Source organism: Vigna angularis, chromosome 6 (assembly GCF_016808095.1).
Source record: "Vigna angularis cultivar LongXiaoDou No.4 chromosome 6, ASM1680809v1, whole genome shotgun sequence".
NCBI lineage: Eukaryota > Viridiplantae > Streptophyta > Magnoliopsida > Fabales > Fabaceae > Vigna > Vigna angularis.
Window position 1 is genome coordinate 29,246,747 of NC_068975.1, and position 26,311 is coordinate 29,273,057.

At 33.2% G+C, this 26,311-nt stretch overlaps 4 protein-coding genes and 1 pseudogene across 4 annotated transcripts; 2 read left to right on the forward strand and 3 right to left on the reverse strand.

The window, feature by feature from the left end:
- Window positions 1-319: 319 nt before the first annotated feature.
- Window positions 320-11,762, reverse strand: LOC108342742 (acetate--CoA ligase CCL3-like; annotated as a pseudogene).
- Window positions 6,606-11,779, reverse strand: LOC108343364 (protein WHAT'S THIS FACTOR 9, mitochondrial). Its single transcript, XM_017581601.2, has 2 exons — window positions 11,641-11,779; window positions 6,606-8,746 (listed from the first exon to the last, which is right to left on the reverse strand). The coding sequence occupies exon 2, from the start codon at window positions 8,607-8,609 to the stop codon at window positions 7,377-7,379; it is 1,233 nt and encodes a 410-aa protein (XP_017437090.1). The 5' UTR covers window positions 8,610-8,746; window positions 11,641-11,779; the 3' UTR covers window positions 6,606-7,376.
- A 1,048-nt stretch (window positions 11,780-12,827) lies between these two features.
- Window positions 12,828-16,449, forward strand: LOC108342135 (uncharacterized). Its single transcript, XM_017579850.2, has 6 exons — window positions 12,828-13,178; window positions 13,826-13,978; window positions 14,568-14,661; window positions 15,031-15,113; window positions 15,513-15,666; window positions 16,129-16,449. Exons 1-6 carry the CDS (start codon window positions 13,020-13,022, stop codon window positions 16,362-16,364), a joined length of 879 nt encoding a protein of 292 aa, XP_017435339.1. The 5' UTR covers window positions 12,828-13,019; the 3' UTR covers window positions 16,365-16,449.
- A 1,847-nt stretch (window positions 16,450-18,296) lies between these two features.
- LOC108341584 (annexin D8) lies at window positions 18,297-20,006 on the forward strand. The gene is made up of 6 exons (XM_017579251.1): window positions 18,297-18,369; window positions 18,698-18,843; window positions 19,009-19,227; window positions 19,305-19,517; window positions 19,622-19,711; window positions 19,800-20,006. The coding sequence occupies exons 1-6, from the start codon at window positions 18,297-18,299 to the stop codon at window positions 20,004-20,006; spliced, it is 948 nt and encodes a 315-aa protein (XP_017434740.1).
- Window positions 20,007-21,949: 1,943 nt separating this feature from the next.
- On the reverse strand, window positions 21,950-25,882 carry LOC108341178 (ent-kaurenoic acid oxidase 2). Its single transcript, XM_017578838.2, has 8 exons — window positions 25,580-25,882; window positions 23,591-24,068; window positions 23,239-23,505; window positions 23,007-23,096; window positions 22,831-22,909; window positions 22,573-22,679; window positions 22,351-22,469; window positions 21,950-22,256 (listed from the first exon to the last, which is right to left on the reverse strand). Exons 1-8 carry the CDS (start codon window positions 25,810-25,812, stop codon window positions 22,163-22,165), a joined length of 1,467 nt encoding a protein of 488 aa, XP_017434327.1. The 5' UTR covers window positions 25,813-25,882; the 3' UTR covers window positions 21,950-22,162.
- Between the last annotated feature and the right edge of the window lie 429 nt (window positions 25,883-26,311).

Sequence of the window (26,311 nt, forward strand, 5' to 3'; positions counted from 1 at the left end):
CCACATTATTATTGGCATTGAAACAATTTCTTTTAGTTATCTTAAATTACGTTAATTTGTGGAAGGTTTTTATAACCCCACAAAATAACCTCACTAAAATACCAACTTTTTTTTTATAGTAAACATGTTTGATAAATAAATAAAATTTAACATAATTAGATTAAAAATATTATATTAATTCATTTTACAAGTTAGGAATTAAAATATATAAAAGTATCATCTAAATTTAAGCAATTAAAATCTATTTAATGCAATGTTACTGTAGTTATAAATAAGAAAGAGCAAAAATAATCCTAGGCAGAAGCATGATGTGAGATGGTTATAACTTGCTCTTCCTTAAAGGTCCCATCTCCTTAGCCTTTGCCCTGAGCAAGGGCTTCTGTGTCTTCCCAGTAGCTGTCTTTGGCAATGGTCCAAACACAACTGATTTTGGAACCCAATAAGCAGGCATGTGTGACCTACAGAACTTAACTATGTCTTCAACCAAACGTTGCTCATTGCTACCGTCCACACCTTCCTTCAGAGTCACAAACGCACAAGGTGACTCACCCCACTTCTCATCCGCCCTTGCCACCACCGATGCCTCTAGTATGGCAGGATGAGAGAACAGAACATTCTCTATTTCCACGCTGCTAATGTTTTCACCACCGGAGATGATGATGTCCTTTGACCTGTCTTTGATTTCTATGTATCCATCTTTATGCTTCACAGCCAGATCGCCAGAATGAAACCACCCATTTGCAAACGCCTCCTTATTCGCTTTCGGGTTCTTCAGATACCCTTTCATCACAGCATTGCCCCTCATCATAATCTCACCTACACTCGCACCATCAGCTGGAACAGGTTGCATGGTTTTTGGGTTCATAACTTCTAGGCCTTCCAAGGCAATGTACCGCACCCCTTGCCTTGCGCTGAGCCGGGCTAGCTCTTTAATAGGAAGTGATTCCCACTCTGGCTTCCGAGCACATATGGTGGAGGGACCATAGGTTTCTGAGAGACCGTATGTGTGAGTCACACGAAATCCTTTTTCAGACATTTCAGCAATCAATAGACGGAGGAGGAGCAGCACCGGCTGTGTTCACCTCTACAACATGCGGTAGAGGAAGGATCACTTCTTCAGGCGAGGCATTCACTATTGAGTTAAGAACCACTGGTGCTGCACAAAAATTAGTCACTTTGTACTTGGCAATGGCTGCATATATTGCCTTAGCTGTTACCTTTGTTAGTGCAAAAACAAAGGTGAGTGAGTGAGGATGTATGTTAAAGTTTAACCCAAACATGATGAACAAAATCACTGAAACAAATTTACCTGTCTCATACAAATGTTTGTCCCACAAAAAGCAGCAAGTGTCCAAGGATAGCACCAGCCATTGCAATGAAACATGGGAAGTGTCCACAGATACACAGCACCTTCAGCCATTCCCCAGTTAAGAGCTGCACTGAGAGACATGAGATACGCCCCTCGGTGGTGTAACACTACACCCTTAGGACTAGCAGTGGTACCAGACGTGTAACCAACAGCAATGCTTTGCCACTCATCCCGAGGAGGCTTCCACTTGAATTCAGGATCCCCACCTTCCAGAAATGTCTCGTACTCAACGGCTCCTCTGGATACACAGTGTTTCAGAACCTTGGGGTGGCAGTTTTCGTCACCTATGACAACTAAAAAAGGTGCCTTAAAGCTTTTGCTGTTCTCGGACCAGATTTTCAAGGATTCTTCTGCCACGGAAAAGAACTCTTGGTCCACGATCACTGCTGCTGCCGATGAATGAGCAAGGAGAAAAGCTATTGCTGGAGCGTTTAGACGAATGTTAACTGCATTCAACACGGCTCCTGCCATTGGAATTCCAAAATGAGCTTCATAGAAGGCTGGAATGTTGGGTGCAATAACAGCTACCTGATACCACCATTACATTACAACTCAACACACTTTAATGCAACAAATGACAACAACATAAAATTCGTACAGGACTACAAATTTTAGAAAAACTATCAGCAGCACCAACACCACCATCATCTTATTGTTAGGTACTACCTTTTAGGGAAGAGACATTCACACTAATAATACATTGGAAATCATGACGCCATATCCAGCACAAAATCACAAAATCACAAAATCTTAATGTTACATTTACAATTCTTTATACTCAACTTTCTTAAATTTTCAACTCATATATATTCGTATTTTTAAGAGTCCCTCCCTCTGTGAATTAATTTTTTATTACCACAGGTTTTACTCAAACAAGACATACCTTATCTCCTTTTGATCACTAAAATACATTATCTCAACATAGTCTCGAGGTTTACCACAATAAGACTTGTTTGTCTCCATTTAACTAGTTATCAAGACAAATTATTGGTTTTGATAGTTGGACTATTTCTAGGAAGAGATGTACTAAGAAGATTAACTCTAATGAACCATGAGTCAACCATGTGAAAGATCATCATATTACCGTCTTCAACCAAAAAACCTTTCAAATTATTTGTTTGAGTTTTTTCATGATATGTTGTTTAACTTAAATTTTCAACTTATTTTTGGATTCTTAATATCACATAGGATAGGAGTATAATAAGAGATTCATCGCCAATGAACCATAAGTAACCATATAAAAGATTATAACACTGTCTCTCTAACCCAAAATTGTAAAGCTTTTAGTTGATGATTTTTTCTTTCTATATATAATATTCAATTTTCTCATACTTATAAGTTAAATTGGTAACGCGAAAACCCTTTTCTTGAGATAATTTGTTTGGATGACCATTAGATGGAGACAAACATTTCCCATTAAAGTTAAACCTATGATAGAAACCTAACTCATAATACGAGAAAATTGAATAACATAAGACAACAAATACATAATTTTAAAATTTTGAGTTTGAAAATGATTTCATACTCTTGTTGACAAATAATTCATTAGTAAAATCAGTGGTTTCTCTTGGTAAAGTGACTAATCCAACTGAACATATCCTACATATATCAAAAATGCATATAAAAGAAAAAAAAAAATCTCAGGATGAGGTATGTTTGATTTTGAGTTGAGAATGATATTATAATCTTTTATTTCGTTCAATTATCTCTCATTATTTTAAAAATGTATGCAATTTTAATTAACCAGTGTTCTTAATTTTATAAGAAACGAGACTATATTCATGCATGAAGAAGCAAAATGTTAGTATCTGAAAAGGCTTAGGTTAACGAGTGTATCTGAATTATTATTTATATTGGATATTTGGTAGCGATTAAAAAAGCGAGGGAACAGCAACATTAACATGAAGACAGTAAAAGAATTAGAGGAAGAAGAGAGGTACGGTGTTGGCGAGGCCGATGGAATGGTTAGAGAGAGCAGAGGCGAATCGACGGCAGCGCTGGTAAGTCTGGAGCCACGTGTAGTGTCGTGATCCGTGGACGATGGATGTTCTCGTGGGGTGCACCAGAGCTGCTCTTTCCAAGAACCACAGCGGGGTCAAAGCAGTGTGGTTGGCATCGTTCTTTGGCAAATCGTCTATGTCGCGGTCCTCACCCATTTCCTGCACCTTTCTCTCAACGAATCAAGCTGCACATCAATGTTCGAGGATTCACCGGTGCAATCGAAAAAACATCAAAACACTAGCCTTTAGAAAATGGAAGAGTTGAACGACAAATTTACACAAGATTTCTGTATTTTGGTTATGTTTGTATCCATGCAGTTGGTTTTCTATTTATAGATCATCTTATGTATTTTCAGAGAAAATATTTAATCTTTCAAATACACACAAACATTTTGTAACTCTTCGTGAAACTTGATGACTTGATGAAGATATATTTCTCTCTGTCCTTTTTATATTTATCTATTTATATTTAAATGTGAAAAGATGATTATTTTTTTCTTAAATAAATAAGGATCCAAAAGTTGGAATAGTTGTTGTCTATTATAACCTGTTTACTCTCCATGTAATAAAGTCTTACGTAATAAAGTCCTTACATAATAAAGTCCCTACTCATCACCATGATATCTTTACTATTTTATTGGTTCATATATTTGAAATGAGTCAATCACGAGTTACTACGTAAGCGGTTTATAAAAAAATTATCAAAAAAAGTTGTTAAAAAAACTTTTTTCATTGGACCATGATATCTTAACAATTTTTTTTAACAATTTTTTGACAATAAATTATGTGTCACTATTTTATTGGTCCATATATTTGAAACGGACCACTCACAAACTATTACGTGGTTGTAAAAAAGTTGTCAAAAAAGTTATTAAAAAAACTTTTTCCATACTGAAAACCTATGTACATGCAATGTTTGGAAATTTCTTGAGTAAACAAAAGCAAACCCTAATAGTGTAGACAACTACGAGGTATCATGTGTGCCAAATGATAGGAATACCCCTTTATAAGTTGGTTATATAAACATCATTGTATATGCTATTTAATATCAAATGCTTCTTATAAAAATTATGAGATAATATTGTATATTGTGTGCAATATATTATGCTGTCTAACTTATATATGTTTTCTGTAAAAAAAGAGACTATCTTTTCTACTATGGTGCAAATTCATCCTCAACAATTATTTAAATGGACAATTTTATTTTAAAATAAATTACAGAGATGAGAAACTCGTACTAAACTGACACGATTTCATATTGAAAAACGTTTAATGCTAACACAACTTCTTACTTATGAAAGTAAAATTATTTTAGCTTTCTATGTAAATAATGAAATTATGGATCACACATTACTTAACTTAAGATTAATCAAATTATAATAAAGTCATTCATATTTATGGTTATCTGAATGCTAAAATCGTGCTATTCTCACACAACTTCATTAACTAGTCGGGATCCTCTATGCTGGTTTTGTATTTTTAAACATTAAATTATAGTGATAAACAAAAATCAGAATCTCTACTCTTCTTCAACATGCATTGGTTCAAACTGTATTCATTTCTAAATAAAATTGTAACTAGAACTATACCTATGTCTATTTCCCTATTATACTTTTATTAAATTAATATTTACCTATTATTTTATTACAAATAAGATATTGACAAAAAAAAGATTAAATATGTTTTTAGTCACTTAAGCATCAGACGATTTTGTTTTTAGTCCCTACTCAGAACATTGATGGTTTTTAGTCCTTATTGTTTTGAAACACTGACTATTAGTCCTTAAAATTAGACGGTGTTAAGTTTTAGTGGATGTGGCAAACGGCGATGCCATGTGATCACTGATCGGCTCTCTTCACTCTTTGCCACGTGATCACTGATCTGCTCTCTTCACTCTTTGCTCTCTTCACTCTCTGCTCTCTTCCATTCCCTCACTCTCCAACCCCACCCAAACGCTGTGGATCATCTTAGTCGCAAAGCTGTGGATCATCTTCACCTTCATATATGCGCACCCTGTCCTGCGGCCCTCATCAAACTTAACCCCTCTTGTCTGCACCCTCTCCTTGTTCATTGTCAGGACCAAATCCTCCTCGAACTCGTCCCTACCAACCTTCCCCAAAAACGCGACACGCCCCCCAAGCCGCACGTGCGCCACCGCCCGTGCAAACTCTGGTGGCTTCCACTGCAGCATCTTCCATTCCGAGTATTTGTCCGGATGCATCGGGTACATCTGCACCCGCACCCCAGGGATGAACTCCCTCTGCGCCGCACCGAAGCAGCACACCAGCGGCGGATCCTCGTAAGGGAAGTCGATGTCGTCGTCGTAGTCGAACAACTCGTCGTCCTCTGAAGGTTGTTCCTTCTTGGCCTCTGCGTTTTGGTGTTCCCGCATGTCGTTTGCGGGTGGTGTTTCGGGTTGTGAGGGTTTTTTCTTTCGGCCGCGTCGTTTAGGGGTTGGGGACTCGACAGTGGAGCGTGTCGTTTTGAGTGGGCTCGTCGTTCTGAAGAAAAAGCGTTTGGGTGGGGTTGGAGAGTGAGGGAATGGAAGAGAGCAGAGAGTGAAGAGAGCAGATCAGTGATCACGTGGCAGAGAGTGAAGAGAGCAGATCAATGATCACGTGTCATCGCCGTTTGCCACATCCACTAAAACTTAACACCGTCCAATTTTAAGGACTAATAGTCAGTGTTTCAAAACAATAAGGACTAAAAACCATCAAAATTCTGAATAGGGACTAAAAACAAAATCGTCTGATACTTAAGGGACTAAAAACATATTTAACCCCAAAAAAAATATAGAGAAAGTAAAAATGGTATAACGAAGTTAAATATTTTAATGTTATATTTTAACAACATACAGAAATTTAATTGTGATTAATTATATGTATAACTTCAAATTATATAACGTGGAATTATCTCTGCATGTTTTTTTTTTGCATTTTAAAACTACCAACGCAAAGGGTCCAATAAAGAAGAAATCGTGAAAGCTTACAAGAACTTTAACTAATGAAATGGTTTCAACCGTATTGATAAAAAAAGCCGCCATCTCAAGCCCAAACGTAACAATAAAACAGGGAAACTAAAAGTAAGATTTTAACAGATAAAATTGAGATAAAAAAAACCTCAATGTATCGAAAGAGGATTTGAATTCTTTTTAATTTTCTACGTCTTTCAAAAATTTGGCTCACGCTCTTTTATTCTGAAGTAAATATTCTAAAATATAATTTTCGGATTATTGTACATGGTAAATACATATATATGTTAGTTGATAGACATATAATTTTATATCACTGTACATGGTAAATACATTTCTAAAGACCTTTTATAAAATTTCTTTAAATCCATGGTCTATTCGAACAGTACTGATCTGGAAAGCACAAGGAACACAATAACCTAACTCATCCCAAACCCTACTTTCTCTCTAAAACTTCACCGTGATAACTTCCACAAAATTTCATTCCAGCCGTTTTTAAAAAAATAAATTAAAAGTATGTGATTCGTAATTTATGATGCCCCATGAAATATTTATCATTGTGAGGAGGGTGAGTAACAGTATGGTGATTGGATATGGTAGGTAACTCAGAAGATGAAGTGCATGTGCTCCAGGCAGCTGCTGCTACCATATGCTCCACCATTGGCTCGTCGGACTGGCAGTTAAATGGCCTTGGTAGTTGTCCCCGATTATTGGCCCAACAATGCTGCTGCACCCGCTTTTTCTGTTCCTAATATCGGAACAAGAACTTGGTGTTCAAGTCAGAGGAAGAAGGGTGTTCGTGTGACATGTTTTGGAGCATAGATGATGGATATATGTTGGTTGCTTGATAGAATCAGTGAGACCCATGCAATAGTAGGAATTTTGTTTGGTGTGTGAGTAGGTAGATTGGGGGGATTACGAAGGGGGAGTGAAAAAGAAAGGCTTTCTCCTAGGAAGAAGGCTTTTGGCGGCTGTTAAGCAAGAAAAAGAAAATTGAGGAATTTCATGTTTACCTCAAGTCTGCTTTTATAAATCTTCACATAACCTGTTCCAAAGAGCAACTTGTCATATCATGTCCCCTTTCATTTAGATTATTTGAATCTAAATCCAATTCTGCATTACAATTATAAAATCGATTCTTCACCCTCCTGTTCCTTAAAATCACTTCTGATTCCTTCATCAACTTGATGTACTTCTTCCTTACCCTCAATAGAGGATGCTTCTCAATAGCTGAGTTACTTCTGTAAGCTTCCTTTAGAATGACTGTACAGGTTTTGTTCCTGAAAGATAGATAAAACATATGGGGATGTCGCTCAAACGCTTTATGCACTTTCTGTGGCAAACCAAAATACTTCTTGAGGCAAAACAACTTCTTCCTCTCGGCTGAATGCTCAACAAAAAGGGAAAGTAGTTCATGAAGAACTCCTACAAGTCTTTTCTCAACTATGTCACTATTTCGATGGAAGCTTGAAATATCATCATAAGGTGAAATATAAGGAAGCTTCTGAAATTCATTTAGCCAGTTCTCAATTTTTGTCCTCAACCGTAAACCCTTTGATGGGTAAAATGGAAATTCAATGGCTTCCATTGGACCCCCAGTGTACAAACCTCTTTTCATGGCATTTTTCTCCATTGCAGAATAAATCTTTTCTCCACTGTCAAGAGTCAACCCTTTCAATCCATCTTCCATCTCTATAAACTTGAAAGATTCATCAAGATTTTGCTCAGGGTACTGCAGAAAATCATTAGGCAACCCCAAATACCATTGCATCCCTTGAATTATCTTCAAAGGTAGCACATTCTCTCTGGTCATCAATATCATCTTCCTCAACCTGGCCTTTAACTCCCCTCTGCATTCTTCATATACTCTCTTCTCATCCTTGTCAATCTCAGCAGCTTCCGGTGTCAACCTGAACCAAGGAAGATTGTATTTGGGACCAGTAAACTCCTCAAAGATGGACGGATATTGCCTCAGAAATCTTGCAACCTTCACGGGCACATCTAACTCTAACCCCCTCTTTGACACTGTGGAGATAGGAATGCACCCATTGGGATCCCGGACAATGCAGTTTTTCAGGGCAATGATAGGCTTGAGCTGAATGGACTCATGGATGTGCTCAATTGAGTCAAAGTACGAATCCTTTTTCCATTTCATACACACATTCACATAACTGTACCTCTGGAAGTTCAAGAAGGGAAGACTCTGGACCTTGTATTTATAGGAGAGTTTAACTGCTTTGGCTGTAGATTTCTTAAAGTTGAAAATCATGGAGAGAAAACTTCAAGGAAAAGTTTCTAATGAGATGAACGATGAAGCTAATAAAAATACATGGGTTTGTGATTGAAAACTACTCCTTGAGAGAGCGCATTATTATTGACTAGGAAGAGAGAGAAAGAGGGATAGACCTGATGAAGATTAAGGAAAAGGTAATGATCAGGTAAAAATTAGAACAAAAGAACAAACCTCTATAACAATAATGGAACTATGATCGCAAAATAGTTAACAAACATGATGCACATTCCAAACAGAGCCAAAGCCTAGAAGCAATTGTCAGCTAACAGAGGAAATACTACACGTTAATTCTTCCTTTCAAAGCTCCACCATATTAAACTACTCCGTTCAGCCCTCTCATCTTCACTATGTAAACAACACCAGAATTTTCTTTATCCAGAAAAAAGTATACTACTGCACCAAACTCATTTCTATGTATTGAACAATTCAAAATTTCTGCACCATTAAAACAAGTAACTCTACACTTAATTCTTCACCAAACAGCATGTACTCATTTTTTCTGAACTAAAAACAGCAAGCTAAAACAGCAACTATTTCTACTCTTAAATCTGGAGCAAAAACAATTATTGAGTCAGCTCTAGAAACTGAATTTCAGAAACCAAGTCCCAGCAGTAGACGTTAATCCCAAGGTATCATTCAATTTAGCAACACGCATAAATGAAGTAAATAACATCCAGGATTCATCCAATTAAAACCACTATGAGGAAAGCTAGAAATTACACCCTCAACTACTGCCCATTTAATTAAAGTAAAAAAAATAAAATTCCTAAGAAGGCTAGAATCAAATCTGCACCGGCAGATTTCTAGACTTCACGTTTCAAGGTTCGAAACTGTTTTTTTTTTTTTCTTTTTACATCTAAACCTCATTGCCCCAAGGCCAATAAAACACTTATTTCATACATGAACTTTCAATCCAAAGATATGCATTTGATTAGATATACCACCATTTATTGCACCAATTAGATAACAAGTCAGAATAATAAAACCAGAGAATACTTCCTAAGAGGAATAATGGCTACATCAATTTTATAGGGAAATAAATACAACAATACTAGATAGTGAATTTCAAGTGAAAAGGTCATATGAGATATATCAAGCAGGTATCAACCCACGAAGAAGCACATATGCACTGGATGAGGCAGGGCTTACCAACTAGGGCCAACAAGTAATACTCAGGTGGACACCACTGTCACCATAACCCCTATATCCTATTCAGTTTTGGCTTTATTGCAACAGTTTGGCATGATTTACTACTTGAATCAGAATAGAGGCAGTAAGGCATGGCCAATATACTCACCACAATTACTGCATACTGCTCCCAATACCAGTATACGTATACTTCTCAGCCCACTGACCAACTGTATTAGTCTAAAAACCCAAAATTCAATACTTAGAAGATCCATTTATGAGATACCAGGTTGGTGTATGTATCACTTTTCAAGTCTGCACCATAGGTCCTACTAGGAAACTCATTTATACTACATTCTACCTCACTATGCTTAATTAACTAAGGTTTATATTGTTGGGTCTATCGAGAAGGAAGTTCACCGGAGAAACACAAACACCAATGACATCTGAACCCAACCACACAAGGGATTAACACCACTCTTTACCCAAAACCTTAAGGTTATGGGTTAATGGGTCTTTCACCTTTATATAATAGGCTCTACTTTCTCATTTCTATCTAATGTGGGACTGACTCACACTTGGATTTCCAACATATATATATATATATATATATATATATATATGCTGAATTAGGTACCGTAACCAACTCTGCAGGGATTCTCCATCTCAGTCAGAAATTCCTAGCACCTTGAGTGTATACATCTAACTCCAATTTTCTAACCACATTTCTGCTATACTAAACTATTCTCCCTATCAGACCAGTCAATTGCACTCACTCAATATTTACATACCTTAAAGCATTACTATACCCTGTCTATTTGGCTAACTACCAACTCTGCATAACATCCTTCCTTTCACAGATTCTTTCATAAGTCACAGCCAAAATGAATCACAATCACCCATTAAAATTCACTCTTATCAATTCTAACAACCTACCAAGTCAGACGTATAGTTCAATAGCTAAAAGGCAGGCCTCCACATAACAAGTCTAAACTGCTACCAAGTATATAAACAACTGATGATCAAAGTTCGACTGCCATATGAGTTTGTAAGGTTGATTAATAATAGCCTTAATTACTTCTAAGCACACTAGCCACACCTGTTAGTTACCGTATCAGCCCCTGTATCAATTGCATCAAGTATTTCCCACGGTTCTCTAAACTTTACACTATATCAGATAGCACCTTAAACATCTAAAGGAAAACTAATTAACCTAGAGAAAGAAAGACTATTCCAAGTCTCGTTCTATTCATAATTGGCGTTATATGTTTTCCAAACTAGAAACCTACTCAGATGCTTAGACACACCACCACCAGCTTACCTCACGGTTTGACCATCAACCAAACCCCTGTTTAATCCCTTCCCTTCACCAACCTAACAACAAGACTGTTTCAAAATCACTAAAACAGAAGGGATGTAATTCTGCACCAGAAACAAGTGTGTGAAAATTAATTGCTACTATCTTACTAGTCATACGAAAACCTAACCCTTCATATCAGCAAGTTGATTGTTTTTGCTGAGTAGAATGAGAATATAAATATACCACACGTTGCACAAGACAGACATTCTTTCGGACCAGCAAAGTTTGCATTAGGGGCTTAATATTCGTACATATTTCATGCTGAAAGGATTTTTCGGAATATATAAACAAAGTACAATATGGTTCATGTCCACTAACACTTTTCATTGTCACTATCAATTACACCCCATATAAACCATAAGTAATCCAAGTGAGAAAAAGTTATCGGAAAATGGAGAATTTGAGTCTAAAAGCAACAGTGGAACAAAAGAATCCAACAAATTAATATTAAGTTACTTGCTAAGAATTTTGATTACATTTACATGCCAACCATTCTAGTAAAAAGCCAAATGAGCCTACCTTAGTTCGAGCCCGGCGTTCGCTGGTACTTTAATTGTGCAATCTAGATTAGTTCAGCCGGTGCAAACACGGATCTCTGCTTCTTCGCTTCCTGGGCCAAAAGCAGTGCAGTCTCTGACTTGGTCTTAGAATCGTAAGTTTCAGCTCGTTCCCTTTATTATTCTACCACTACAATGCACGCCAAACATCATCAACCCTGACCAACATGTCTTCTGAATTCATTAAGAGACATCTACTTTTATTAAAGTTTCTGTAGATAAATGGAATCAAGCGTAAATGGACAAAGTGTACCTCTGAAGAAGCCACGAACCTGCGATACTCTTAACAGAAAGGGCAAAGTGAGAAATTAATGGGAAAGTGAAAAGAAATTTTCAAAAGCCAAAGAGGACAAAGGAAAAACCATTACCAATTGGAAGCTGCGATTGACAGCTGAATATTCGAAGAGATAAATGGAGAGAAATTGGAAGCTGCTATTAACACAGGGCAAAGAAAGCTATTTTACAGAGATGAAGATTTGAAAAGAAATGTTGGGGAGCGAGCAGAACAAGAGAGAGGAGTGACAAATTTTAGCTTCGGAAGAATGAAAAAGGGGATTTGTAAAAAAATAAGGACAGAAATGAAATTCAGCGAGCTTCATTGAAAAACCCCAGACACTTAAACCTGTTTAAACCAACATGCTATGTAAAGATGAATTTAACTGGATTTAAAAATAAAATTTGTTTTATTACTTTTAAAAGATTTGAAAGAATGTGTTTCTGAAAATGTAATTAGTCAAAATTTGTACGTAATTTAATTGAAGTGATAGATAATTTTTTTAATAAATAATAAAAGAATTTATCAAATTACTCTTAATAATAAAAGTAACATGAAATAATTTTTAGATAAATGAAATTTTCTTTTTTTAAATTGTTATCCAATAATTTTTTTAAAAAAACTAATAATAGTAATAAATAAAAAGTAAATGGTATAAAAAAATAAATATTTAAATATAAATTATTATAGTATATTATTATTATTTATTATTTATTATTTATTATTATTATTATAATAAGTCTGAAATGCATTAAAATAAAAAATCGATTCTCATATTCGAATGGATTCTCCCACTTATGGAATTGGTTCCTTTTTTATGAGATTGATTCTCATCTCACACAAACCACTCCAAAGTTCATACCGTTTAATAATGTATTGTTGGATGCACACTAAATCAATCTCTTCACACCTAAAAGTTAGTTACTACACATTTAATTTAATTTTGCTCTAGCCAAGTTGGTTGTTTTCTTTTCTTGGTTCCTAGGCAGCCACGCTTCAAGGTTTTGTGTCCATCAACAACACTTTGCAAGCAAGATAAGAGCTTTACTCTTTCTTTTGATGTTACTATGATATTGCATTTGCCGCCAACCCAATACTTTTTTATGGCATCACATTCTCCGCGATTTCTATCACTCACCCGAAGGGCCTTTTCTTCGTCTTCTTCTTCCTCTCTAGGAGGGGTTTCTATGGTTCAAGGAGCTTCAAGAGGAATTGGCCTTGAATTTGTGAGATTTTTTCCTTTCTTTTCTTACTTCTGCATCACCCATTGCTTTCATACAATCTGGGCATGCCCACATTGTCGAAATTTTATCTTAGTGTCTGCATCGTAGTATCAGAAAGAGGAGAAATTGCTTTTCGCCTTTAAGCTTTTTACTTCTCTAAGTATTAAACCAGTAATTACTGTAATTGGGCCCTTAAATATAGTTATACAAGAGACATTAGGATGCTCAACCCATATAAATATAGCAAATATTGTCATTGTAGTTAATTTATGGTACATTTCAAAAGCAGAAGAAGTCTGTTTTAGTTTATCCATTTTTCTTAAGAGCCCAATATCAATGAATTAATTACAAGTTAATGATTTTTTTCTAGAATGACAACTAACCTTTCCATAATCTTCAGCAGTGTCGTGCAATCTGTACAGTATATTTGTTAATTAATAAGGCTACGCAATTTGTTGTTTTGGCAAACAGATAATACATGAACTTAATTTTTCATTTGAAAAGCTTAAAGCAATCTGTGATGGCTTATCCTTTGATTCGCCTCCACTGGCTCCACATGTCAGTGGAGTTATCAAGAATCTTGGTTGTGACATTTATCAATTTTTTTCTGAAACAGTTTTAACACTGCTTTCAGTTTCTTCCATCTGCAGGTAAAACAACTTCTAGAGAACGATGATAAAGAGCGTGTTATTGCTACTTGCCGTAATCCTAGTGCATCAACTGGACTTATCCATCTGAAAGATAAATTTGCTGATCGACTTAGAATTTTGCCATTGGATTTGACTGTTGAAAGTTCAATTGAGGTTATGCTTCCTTTCCCTAAATCGTTTTCCTCTTCATATGCTCCGACATAATCATACCTTTGGATTTTAGACACCAAGAGGAAACTTCAAGCCTTTTTTGTTCTTCCTTTCTTCCCAGTCTCTGTGCATTTTTAAGGTTACCTAGTTACAGGGTTAGATGGTAGGTTCTGTGAAGGTCAATATAGATATTATAAAAACACTATTTAAACCTAAATGGTATTGCACATGTACATCCTTATCTTTTTGTCAGCTTCAATATAGGAGCTAGAGTTAAGGGAAAATTAGCAAATCTGATGGCCTTTTCTTTCTAAGACTGATATTAGGAAATTCAACTGTTATCACCTGTTATTGTTATTAAGGATGGATGTTATGTTATGGAGGCATGCCACGATTTGTATTTTAAGGGGAATGGGTTGTGATGATAGATGAGGGTGGGTGGGTGCAATTTTCATTTTTGACCGTGTTTACATTCAAAAACATAATTAATGAAATTATAGTTCCTGATTATGAGTTCAGACAGTTCACTGTTGGATTTAAATAATTCCAAACTCGTTAGTGACTTAAGATCTGTATATTCATAATATTTCAGGCATCTGCTTTGTCAATAAAAGATACATATGGCCGTCTAAACCTTCTCATTAATGCGTCTGGCATTCTTTCAATACCTGAGATAATTCATCCAGGTAAAAACTAACATGTTTCTTTCTTTGGTATTGCACTAATAATATCCACTGCCTACAGTAGCATACTGTAAGTTTTAAGGTCCTAAAATCTCTGATTGCTGTATAAGCTTTTCTGCTCATGTATCCCCCAGCCCCTCTAAAGGAAAAAAAATAAACTGAAGGGTAAAATATGGAAACATAAAGAACAAATTATTAGCAGATTTATGTAAAACGGGAAGAAAAGAATTTGCTCCTATAAAGAAGGAAGTGTAAATTGAGACTAGTAATATTAAACTATGAGCTAAATTAGAGAGCTATTATCTTGTTTTGAGTTTATGCTTCTTACAAATACCAGGCAGCTGATTATATTAGTTATCTGTACAAGTACAGAAACAACACTGAACAAAGTGGAGAAATCATCTTTGATGCTTGCTTATGAGGTTAACGCAGTGGGTCCAATCTTAGTTATCAAGGTAACATCAATCCAATTTTCATTCCAGAAGTTATTTATTTATCTATTAATGATGGTTTTAGAAGTAAATTTCTTTATGTGTGAGGCGTTATTCATGATAAAAAAAAACCTATTTCGCACCATATTGAGGCCCAATAAGCTCCATCCTGCATTTGTGTAATTCACTCAGTTATGTAATTCATTCCTTCCATAGCAGACAAAAAATTACCGATTGTCCACAATAATTTTTCTTTAAATATTACCTTATTTTTGTAATTTTATGCAATAATTACAACATTGGCATTTATCCTTGTTTGTGTCTATGTTCGTTAGTGTTCCTTTATCTTTGATTAATGTATGAATATGTCTTCAATAATTTGAGTCAATAATTTTTATCCAATTCTGTCAATTTTAAAACCAGCACATGTGGCCTCTTCTAAAAGTGGGAGGTGGCAATGGAACTGGAAGAAGTACTGCAGTTGTGGCTAGTTTGAGTGCAAGGGTTGCATCTATTGGGGACAATCGTCTTGGTGGCTGGCATTCTTATCGATCTTCAAAGGCTGCTCTTAATCAATGTATGACTTCGTTATTATTGTTATTATCTTTGTCATGAGATTTTCAATATTATAAGTCTAACTCATTGAATCTTACATATGCCTCTGATTATGGTACTACTAAACACATAATCAAGTCCTGTACTAGTGTATTAGAACTATTACACATGACTCATCCAATGTCACCTACAAGGATCTGGCATGATCCAACTGTTCATCATGAATCCTGCAAATCTTCGGATTTCCATAACATTCTACAATGCTACAACTGCAATTATCATCTAAAAGCACACACTATGTTCTGTTACACTGATCACTTTGGATGCAGATGACAAGGCATTTCTTCAGTTTGACAGTGTGTGCGTGTAATTCTAATAAATACTTGTTCTGCATTGGCGGAGAAGTATAAATCAAATGATTTTGAAATTGTAGAAGCTGTTTGAAATGGTAATATTTACAATCTTCACCCTTTAATTCCAACAGTATCGAAGACTGTCTCCTTGGAATTCGCAAGAAAGAAGGATCCAATTACATGCATTTTACTGCATCCTGGTACGGTTGACACAGATCTCTCTAAGCCTTTTCAGAGAAATATTCCCCCAGATAAGATCTTCAGCAAAGAATTCTCAGTCCAGAAGCTGCTTAGCATCATTAACAATGTGAAGAGCCATGACAATGGCAAGTTCTTTGCCTGGGATGGTCAAGAAATACCCTGGTAACCTGTCATAACATGTAAGAAATATATCGATAAGAACCACAGCTACTCTAAAGACAAAATAGTATTTCATAAAATTTATTGATTCATGGATGTTTGTGGAATATGAAAGAAAGATAGATACTTTTTCTTCACTTCGAAAATGGTTTGTATTATATTTGCAATGCAATCACTAAAGTAAATAAAATTCTTCACTTTTACTTTCAGTCATTTGATGGCCTGTTATCGTGTTCTGATACCTACTCTCAATGTATATCATCTTTTTTTATTATTCAATATAACAATGAACTCAATAGTTGAAACGAGAATTGAAACATAACTACTAAGTTTTAACCGAGTAAAAAGTGAAAGGTAAACAATTGATAATCCAATGTCATAAAAGAAAAAAAGATAAAAAGAAAAAGTAGTGTTTGAATTATGGTGTGTAAAATAAGATTTAATCAAGTTCTAAGTACCTCATTAAATTGAATATTGTCAATTATGTCCCTTATCTAACTTTTTTATTTTATCAAGTTCTCAAAATATTTTTATTTTTGAATTCAACTCAGTTTTCTTTCTCTTATATTCTCCAATACACTTGTTAATTCGTCTTTAGAGAGGAAATGTGCAATCACATCCATGACCGTCAGATCAAATTATAGATAACTTAGACAAAATTAAAAAAATATTTTAAATACTTAATAACTTTTTCTAATAAAAATTTAATTAAAAGTATTTAAATTCATTAGATACTTCAAACTTAATAAGTATTGAAATAATATTGATTAACAGGTTTAAATCCTAATTATTTCAATAGAACTTTAGAGAATAATCAGGTAAGTTCATGTACAATATGTTAGTCTCTTTTTTAATGTTAAATAATCACCATTTATATTATGATAAAAAAAAAGGTAATATTCTTCGTATGTCATCTCATAGTTGAATATACATTGGTTTGATTTCAAGCCAAAAAAAAAATACACGAATTCACAATCTTTATTACAAAATAATTTGGAATGACTTATAAAAGAAAATTCCACAATCTCCCTTTTATTACTACAGCAAGGAATTTTATCCTTTTTAAAATCCTTTTATACTTACAACATGTATGAAACTCTTTATGATATGATGGTGTTGTAAAAAGGCAATAACTATAAATTAACTATTTTCTTTTTATTTTTTTCTAACAATTAAACTGTTTAAATTACTTACTAAAGATTAATTTTGTAGGTAACATAAATTTATATATATATATATATATATATATATATATATATATATATATATATATATATATATATATATATATATAAGTAAATATCTCCAATTTAACCAACTCAAAATTACATCCACCTACAAAGTAATATTTTATTAATAATAAACTCATAATGTGAGTAATCTCTCATAATAGATGTTCTAAGTTGCTAATAAACTCTTTAGCTTAGTTGATTGAAAATGTCTTGGTAATTTTTATCATATCTATATTGAAAAGTGTTTTAGAAAAATAGTGAATTATGGAAGGGTATATATGTTTGGATTAAAGTTTAGTAAACAGTTTTATAAATTTAAATCCATAATATTGAATTGTAATGCACCAAACGAAGAAAAAAAACGCGTTTGCTTGTTTACAGTAAAGTACATTTTATTAAGTTTAATTTAAAATTGTTCGTTATGATTTAATCAAGTTATAAATTTTCTACGTTACTTCTGATTAATCTGTTTAATGCTAAGTCCTTTATTAGTTTTTTAGAAACCACTTTTACTATACCATATTTAAGTTACTTTTATTAATGGGCATAAACTGTTTCAGAATAACATAAATAGTTTAATTGTTATGTGTGTTATTTTAATTTCTGAAATAGTTACTTCACATTTCACATCTATAAAATAGAAAATGGAATCAACATTTCTTAATAAACCTTGGAACTAAGTAAAGATTCAACACAAGACAAGATCAATGGCTACTCTAATTGGTGCAAATGATTCTTCTCCCATGGAAGACGCTCAAAATATCAAGAATGCATGCAAAGGTTATATTTTTCCAATTTTATGTTTCTTTATGTAACTTTTATGGTGCATAGTATGCTTCTCTTGCACAATATACACATACATCACCATACTATATGTCTCAATGAGAAAAATCAATATATTAACCATACTTTTTTTCAAAAATCTCTTCAAAAAATTAAGTAAACAAAATCATAAATATTAAACTTATAGTTTTTTTTTATATATAGAAATATTGTGTAAGATCTTTTATTTGAAGAAACTAACTTTATATATCACGTTCATGAGTGTAGAAACTAACTTGTGAAGACATCTAAGCATGTTTTGTTTCCAATAATGCATGATTCACAGGATTGGGGACAGATGAAGCAACCCTTATATTCATACTGGCACACCGAAATGTTAGTGAAAGGAAGCTTGTGAGGGAGGCTTATGAAGAAATTTATCATGAAGATCTTATCCAACAACTCAAATCTGAACTTTCAGGAAGTTTTCAGGTCAAACTATTACAATTCGGTGCATTATAGTTTTCTAAATATAGGTGCAAGATGAAGTAACTTGATCATTATCTTTTTCATTTTGAATAACATCAAACTTTTTGGATACATGTATCTGATAACTGACATTGTCATTGGTAAATATGATACCTGAATTAAAATCAGAGAGGTATTTGCAATTGGACGATGGATCCAGCCGAAAGAGATGCTGCATTCATTAAGGAAACACTGAAAAAGGAGTATGTGGATTACAAAGTAATTATTGAGATTGCTTGCACAAGAACTTCTGAAGAGTTTTTGGCTGTGAAGCGTTCATACCAACTCCTATACAAGCATTGTCTTGAAGAAGATGTGGCCTCCAAAACAATTGGTGATATTCGTAGAGTAAGTCCAATTTTACAACAAAGCATTGTCATGCTTGTATGAATTTTGCTCTTGTCTTATGATTCCTTTATATGCAGTTGTTGGTTGCAGTTGTAAGCACGCATAGGTATGAAGGAGAGGAGTATGACGAGAGTCTGGCCCATTTGGAAGCAAACATTCTCCATGATGCAATTGAGAAGAAGGCTTTCAATGATGAAGAAATCATAAGAATTTTATCCACAAGAAGCAAGAAGCAGCTATTTGCAACTTTTAGTACCTTCAGAAACACTTATGGCACAACAATCACCAAGGTAATATGTTGTGTTTATTCCATTTAGTTTTGCTCTTGAAGATTAGCAAACTCATAAAGTATATGAAAGTAACCATACATTGACATTCTTGTGCAAATTTGTAGGGATTATCATCTGATCCAAGTGATGGATACATGGTAACACTGCGTACTACCATTCGTTGCATTAAGAACCCTAGAAGATACTTGGCAAAGGTACCAATAGAGTCATCAAATTCTCTAGTTTATGGTTTATTATATGTTAAATAAGTTGTATTAATGATGTATTCACTGAATTAATTAGGTGTTAGGATACGCCTTGAATGATTTGGTAGCTGAAGAGAATGCATTGAGCCGTGTTATCATCACTCGAGCAGAGAAGGATTTAAATGAAATCAGTGACATTTACTTCAAGAGAAATGGTGTCACACTTCATAATTCTGTGGCCAAGAAGACATCAGGAAATTACAAGACTTTTCTTCTTGCTTTGTTAGGAAAAAATTCAGTTTAATCTATTTATGTTTAGGGGTGGCATGAGTTCATAAAACTATGTTTATTTCCTATTGTTTGTTCCTTTAATCCACTCTGTTAAATAAATTATCAAATCATTATCTTCAGTTGAATAAAATTTATTAATCTTTCTTTGTCCATTTTCTGGTAACATTTTCCACCATTTCAGTATTTTTCAAGTCCTCAAGAACATGTTCATCAATTATATAAGAATTATATAAGTAAATCACTTTTTTCTAATAATAACCTTAAGATGGCATATTTTATATTTATTTGATATATAATACAAAGACAAGATGGTGATAAAAAATTTCTATTTTTCAAAAATTAAAAAATAAAAAGTATAAAAGAATAAAATTAAATAAATGTAAAAAATTGTGTGTATAAAAATATATTTTTTTAATAATATGTATAAAAATGAGATCATTTAGAGGTAAAGGTGGAATGTTGACTTCTCAAAACTTTTCTCTTCCTCTGATTTTTTCTTAATATTTTCTAAAAGATAGGGCTATTTTGACATCTAAAACTATTTTACTGTAATTTATTAATTGTATTTGTAATACTTTTTCTCCACTAACGATTCATTATCATACATTAATATTATTAAAGAATTATCTTTCACTGATTCTCAAGTGCTTTTAGATTTTTGAAACTATAAATTTCCTTTTTCAAGTTACAACACTTCCTCCCTACAAAAGTTTTATCTTTTAAAATATATTAAGTGGATAGGCCGTGGCTATTCAATGGTAAAAGATAAATGCTATCATCTCTTCCATCTATCATTATCCTTTCCAAAGATCATTATTATCTCTTTTAAGATAATAATATATTTTTTTTATTATTCATTAAAATCAATTCAAAAGTATAATAAGAAAACTTTACAATAAAATGTTAATTTAAGACTCATTTTTTTGTATTTTTAATAAATTGAAAAGATGTTAGAGAAAAAAAATAAGCTAAAATGATTATCTGATTTTTATAAAAAATTTAATTAGATTCTTAATTTTTATTTAGTTGAATTTATTTTTTAATTTCTAAAAAGATTCAATTATATCTTTTATATTAAACTAACGTTTTTAGATTTATGTTATAATTTATACATCAAATTAATTTTAATTTTAATTTTAAAATAAAATTATTTAATGTATAGATTGTAATGAAAATATAATATTAATATTTCCATAATTAAATTATTTAAAAACATTAAATGATTAAATTGAATAAAATAAACTACTACATAGTCTCAACCAAAATCCAAATATAAGTGTTATCATTATTATTTATGAAAATTGAAAAATTCAATTACATGTCATTGGATGAATTATATTATAATGATAACACAACAATTCTATAATTTCTTCTGAAAAATATCTAATTAATATTTTTATAAATTAAACCCAGTTTAGTTCAAGTCCCTACACTATATATTTTACTATATCTCTGTTTTTATCTAATACCACACTCTTTCTAACGCATTCTACTTTTTGTTGAAATTTATTCAAAGTTAGTAAAAGAACAAAGATAATAAAGAGACCTACACAAATTTCTACTTTCTAATAAATATAAGTCAACAATAAAAATTAGAAGTGTTATAAAATATGATGCAAAAGAAAAAACAAGTTTTGTAATGTAAAAAGTTAATTTAACCTTTTGCTTTTTAAATTTGGCAGTGTTAACACAATTTGATTAAGTGTACACTTTCACAATTTGATTAAGAAAAATATGTATATATTAATTATTAATTTAAATCTGAGTCCAGTTTATCTTAATTAGGTTGTTGTGTTCTATATATGTTTTGGATTGAGCTATATCTACAATGTACAGTATTTGTTAGCAATTTATTTATAACAGTATTTCCGTAGAAGTTGCAAAGATTTGTCATAGTTGTTTATGAATACTCAAGTTTATTCCAAGTTGCATGCAGACATTCTATTCATGAGCAGCTAATAGCAAATGGAACATAGATTTATATAAAACTTAGTTTATTCAAACAGTTGGATAAAACTGAAAAGACAGCAACAAAAGACAAATGCTTGACAGACTATCTAGATCCCTGCTTTTATTTGAAGGGAAACTTGCAGATATATAGCTTCTTACAAAGAAGAGCCATTGTCACATGCTTCCACTCTTCCATGCAAAGGATCTTGCACACCAAATTTACTTCACTTTCTTGATCCTTGCCAGGCAGTTGTCAATGGGCCTTGTGTGAGGAAGGAATTTCATGGGAGCAAGTGGATTAACCTGTTCAAGCCTGAAAAAATAACAACATTTGTCAACACAATTAGAATGAATGAAGTAATAGATGTAATAAGGTTGAGTGGATTAAGGATGGGGAAAATGTTTACTGGTAGCCCAGCAGAAAATGATGAAGGAAAACTGAGATTTCCAGCTTGGCAAGATCATTTCCAGGACACAGTCTAGTTCCTGCTCCAAAGGGAAGAAATTCTCCAGCCTTGCGCACCTCCTATCATTTATGGATCATCATTAATCAATAAAATAGTCAAAAACATAGAACCATACATTAATCTGTTCATTTCAAATGTATGGATTGAATCTTTCCAACTTACACTAAATCTCTCAGGATCAAACTCCTTAGGATTAGGATATATAGTGGGATCAAGGTGAACAGACCTAAACCACGTCATTACTTTCCAACCTTTTGGAACCAGGTATCCTGTAAGATCAAAATCCATGCAAGTGTGTTAATGAATAACATGTTTTAGATTAATGTAATGAAAAAAAAAAAACAAGCATATCAGGTGTATCATTACAAAACTCAGAATCCAACTATAACACGTACATAATTGTATGTTCTAATAACTAACCATTGATATTGACATCATTTTTGGTAACCCGAAAGACCATTAGTGAGAATGTGATTATCCGCATTGTTTCATCAACCACCTTTGCAATGTTAAACAAATCAAAAAAGATATATCATATAGACACAAGACATAAATTATAGATGAAAATAACCTTTAATCAACAATATGTCTTGTACCTTGGATAGATATTCCATCTTCCTAACTTCTGCAAGTGTCAACCCTTTCTGTGTTGCAGGCCTTTTCCTTAAAATTTCTTCTTGTTCTTCCTGTTCAAACAAATGAACAATGCTAAGATAAATATGAATTTGTTGGGTTAAAGTAAGGGTAGGACACAGAGACCTATCCAGGGTGATATTATAAGTACACATGAGTTGATGATGACGAAGAAATTTGGTACATAGTTGATACCTTAGCCTTCTTGAAATATTCTGGGTTCCTTTGGAGGAAATAGGTTGCCCATGTAGTAATATGTCCAGAGGATTCATGACCAGCATTCAAGTACATCAACATGATATCAATCACATCTTGGTCACCCAATTTTTTTCCATTTTCATCTTCAGCATCTATCAGAGCATCCATCATATCTTTGGGCTTTTTGCCAGGTAATCTTTCCCTCCTTTCACTTCTTCTTTTATCCACAACAGATTGAAATATGGCCACAAGATTTTTCCTTGCCTAAAATTTAAAATCAAAATTAAACCATAAGATATTGACTTGCATCTAAAGAGGAAGTTCAGGAAGGTGATAAAAACAAAGTTACCTTGAGAGCTGTATGGAAGGCAAATCCAGGAATGTTAATTCTCATGGCTCTAACTCCATAGTTGAGTTTGGTGTATTCTTTTTCCAAATTCTCCATAACTAAGTCACTTTCTGCACCTAGAAAAATGTGTATAATGACTTTGAAAGTAAGCCTGCGCATCTCAGTCAAAAACTCAATGTTTCCCATAGTAGTCCATTTCTCCAGTGAACCTTTGACAACTTCTTCAATAAATGTAATGTAAACAGAGAGTGCTTCATAACCATTGATGGAAGCAGATGTTAGACGCCTAAGGCGTCTGTGTTCATCATAGGGTATTGAAATGAAAGATTTTTCTCCCATAAGCTCTACTGTGGAACTAGGCCATCCAGGTTCGAAGTTGTCATCATCTGTCAACACCTTTTTGCATGTTTCTGGGGTTGTCACGATTACACTTGGTTTTCCAAACATCAACACCTTGTATATCCCAGTCTTTCCATACCTGCATTGTTCATTGCATTCAAAAATGTTACACTGTTAACTCATGCTTTAATGCATGCATAATCAATTCATTATATCATCATCCATGCTTCAAAGTATGTCAACTTAATTCATTTTCAGATTATTTTTTTTCTAAGGGTATATCAAAAAGCTACAAAGTTAATATATTTGAATCTTACTTAGAAAACAGTCAGAAAATCCAAACTACTAAAACTTCATTAAAAAGTGATTGATGTGTGTTGTTAAGACTACAAATACTATAATATCTGTGCACTATGTAAAAAAACAGTAATACATTAACCTTTTCATAATAATCTAAAATTTTACAAGTAATTGACATTCATTATAATAGTGGGGTTTGATGCCATTTGAGGTGAGAAGTCAACAATATTAAAAACTGTGTAAATCAGGTTACATTTATAAAGCCATAAAATAGTTGACAACTGTTAAATAATTAGAAGTCAAAGAAAAGGTACTAATAAATGCAATATCTAATACAGTTTTTTTTATAAAAAGAATTTTCTAAAGAACTGCATCCATATTTTGGTCTTAGCAAAATAAGCACAGTTTTGTTTGAGTCCCTCAAAGTGACACAAGAAGACAAAAACCACCGCAACAATGTTTATGTTGCTGGTGCTTGAATTGGGCTGGACCATCTTAATCAGAAGATGGTGAGAGGCCCACATTCACATGCTGTCTTTTACGTGTTAGGAGAAACGTCAAAAACAAAAGACAGACAAATGAATGTATGCTTTCCAACACAAGTAAATTAATGATGCTGATATAAGATTTCAAAAGATGAGAAAAATTCATGTGTGAACTACAACAGAATACAAAATCATTCAAAATGGACTTTACACTCTGAAGCAAAAACAATATTTTGATCAAGGAATTAAACTTGTTAATTAGCATATATGTTTAGAAAAACGACAGTTTATGCAGCTAATATGATACAAATCAATCTAGTAAGGGAAAACCTCTGGATCCAGAGCAAGTAAGAGTAATCATGGGAACGGCGTTTAATTTCTGTCCAAAAGCTTGATTTTAGAAGAAAACATGCATGCATTTGAAAAAAAAAGTCCACCTGAAGGTGAAAAGTTTGGATAATATGTACAATATCATGAGTGAGATTTTATATAGAAACTTTGAAAACATACATGAAATTGCATGTTCTCAGTACAACTGGTACAAAAAACAGTACATGCTGTCAAAAAAGTGTTTGGTAGATCTATAGAAGATCATGAGTGAGATCTTAATAACGAAGAATTTGATATATATACAAGATCATAAGCTCAAATCAAACACAATACAAACTAAACAAGAAAAAGAAAAGGTATTAAGAATAGTAGACATGAGATCAAGATTGAAATCTTAGCACTGAAGAATTTGGAGAACATGCATGGTATTATGAACATGAAATGATGAGTGAGATCTGAGTTTTGGTAACATGCATGAGGTATTTTGAGTGGTGAAAATGTAAATGAAAAAGAGTGTGTAGAGTAAATAGTTTACTTGGAATAAAAGGAGTCTATGAAAGTATCAGGATTAGTGGTTTTGAAAGCAGAGAGGAAAGACCACATGTTGCCGATTATGGGCCACCCCATATCACCAGGGGGAAGAAAGTATTGCTTCCCACCCAGCTTGTATTCATAGAGCAACCAGTTTACATTCCTGAGGATGAACCTTAGGGCTAAAAGAGCACCACCAGCATACAGTAACCACGAACCACCCTCCATCTTCAACATAACTCACTCTCTCAAAACTTATCTAAGCTAGAAGAGAAGGAGTGAACTGCAACTCAGAATGAAAGAAACTATAGCAGTGGCCTGTCTTATATACTGATTTCTCTTCAGAAATTTTACATTTTTTAATATTTTTTTTAAGTCTTAATCACTTTTTCAATTGAAAAGGTTCAGAAGTAGATATATCAGAGGTCATTGCTAACGTACCACTGACAATCTCATGCAGAGGGTCTTTTTAGTCTTTTTATTTTTACTTCTAATAAGGGATGAATAACAAAATATATATGTTTTTTCTAGATCAATTACACCATTTAAAAATAAGAGAGCATTCATATTTTTCTACTTTTTTTTTAACATAATTGATTATGGTAGGTAACTTATCCTAATTAGCTTTTATATATTTTTTATTATTTTATCTTTATATTTTGTATTCTTAACTAATTTAAAAGTTAAAATAATATATTTTGTATTAAAAGTTTATAAGTGATTTGATTTAAATAAT

Bases quoted from the DNA above. Each gene is read 5' to 3' on its own strand.
- LOC108343364 (XM_017581601.2), bottom strand. From the start codon at position 8,609: ATGATTTTCAACTTTAAGAAATCTACAGCCAAAGCAGTTAAACTCTCC.
- LOC108342135 (XM_017579850.2), top strand. From the start codon at position 13,020: ATGATATTGCATTTGCCGCCAACCCAATACTTTTTTATGGCATCACAT. The intron at 13,979-14,567 runs GTTATGCTTCCT...ATAATATTTCAG, and splicing joins CTGTTGAAAGTTCAATTGAG to GCATCTGCTTTGTCAATAAA. The intron at 14,662-15,030 runs GTAAAAACTAAC...GTACAAGTACAG, and splicing joins ACCTGAGATAATTCATCCAG to AAACAACACTGAACAAAGTG.
- LOC108341584 (XM_017579251.1), top strand. From the start codon at position 18,297: ATGGCTACTCTAATTGGTGCAAATGATTCTTCTCCCATGGAAGACGCT. The intron at 19,228-19,304 runs GTAAGTCCAATT...CTTTATATGCAG, and splicing joins CAATTGGTGATATTCGTAGA to TTGTTGGTTGCAGTTGTAAG. The intron at 19,712-19,799 runs GTACCAATAGAG...TGAATTAATTAG, and splicing joins CTAGAAGATACTTGGCAAAG to GTGTTAGGATACGCCTTGAA.
- LOC108341178 (XM_017578838.2), bottom strand. From the start codon at position 25,812: ATGTTGAAGATGGAGGGTGGTTCGTGGTTACTGTATGCTGGTGGTGCT. The intron at 24,069-25,579 runs GTAAACTATTTA...TGAACAATGCAG, and splicing joins ATAGACTCCTTTTATTCCAA to GTATGGAAAGACTGGGATAT. The intron at 23,097-23,238 runs GTATCAACTATG...TTGTTTGAACAG, and splicing joins AATATTTCAAGAAGGCTAAG to GAAGAACAAGAAGAAATTTT.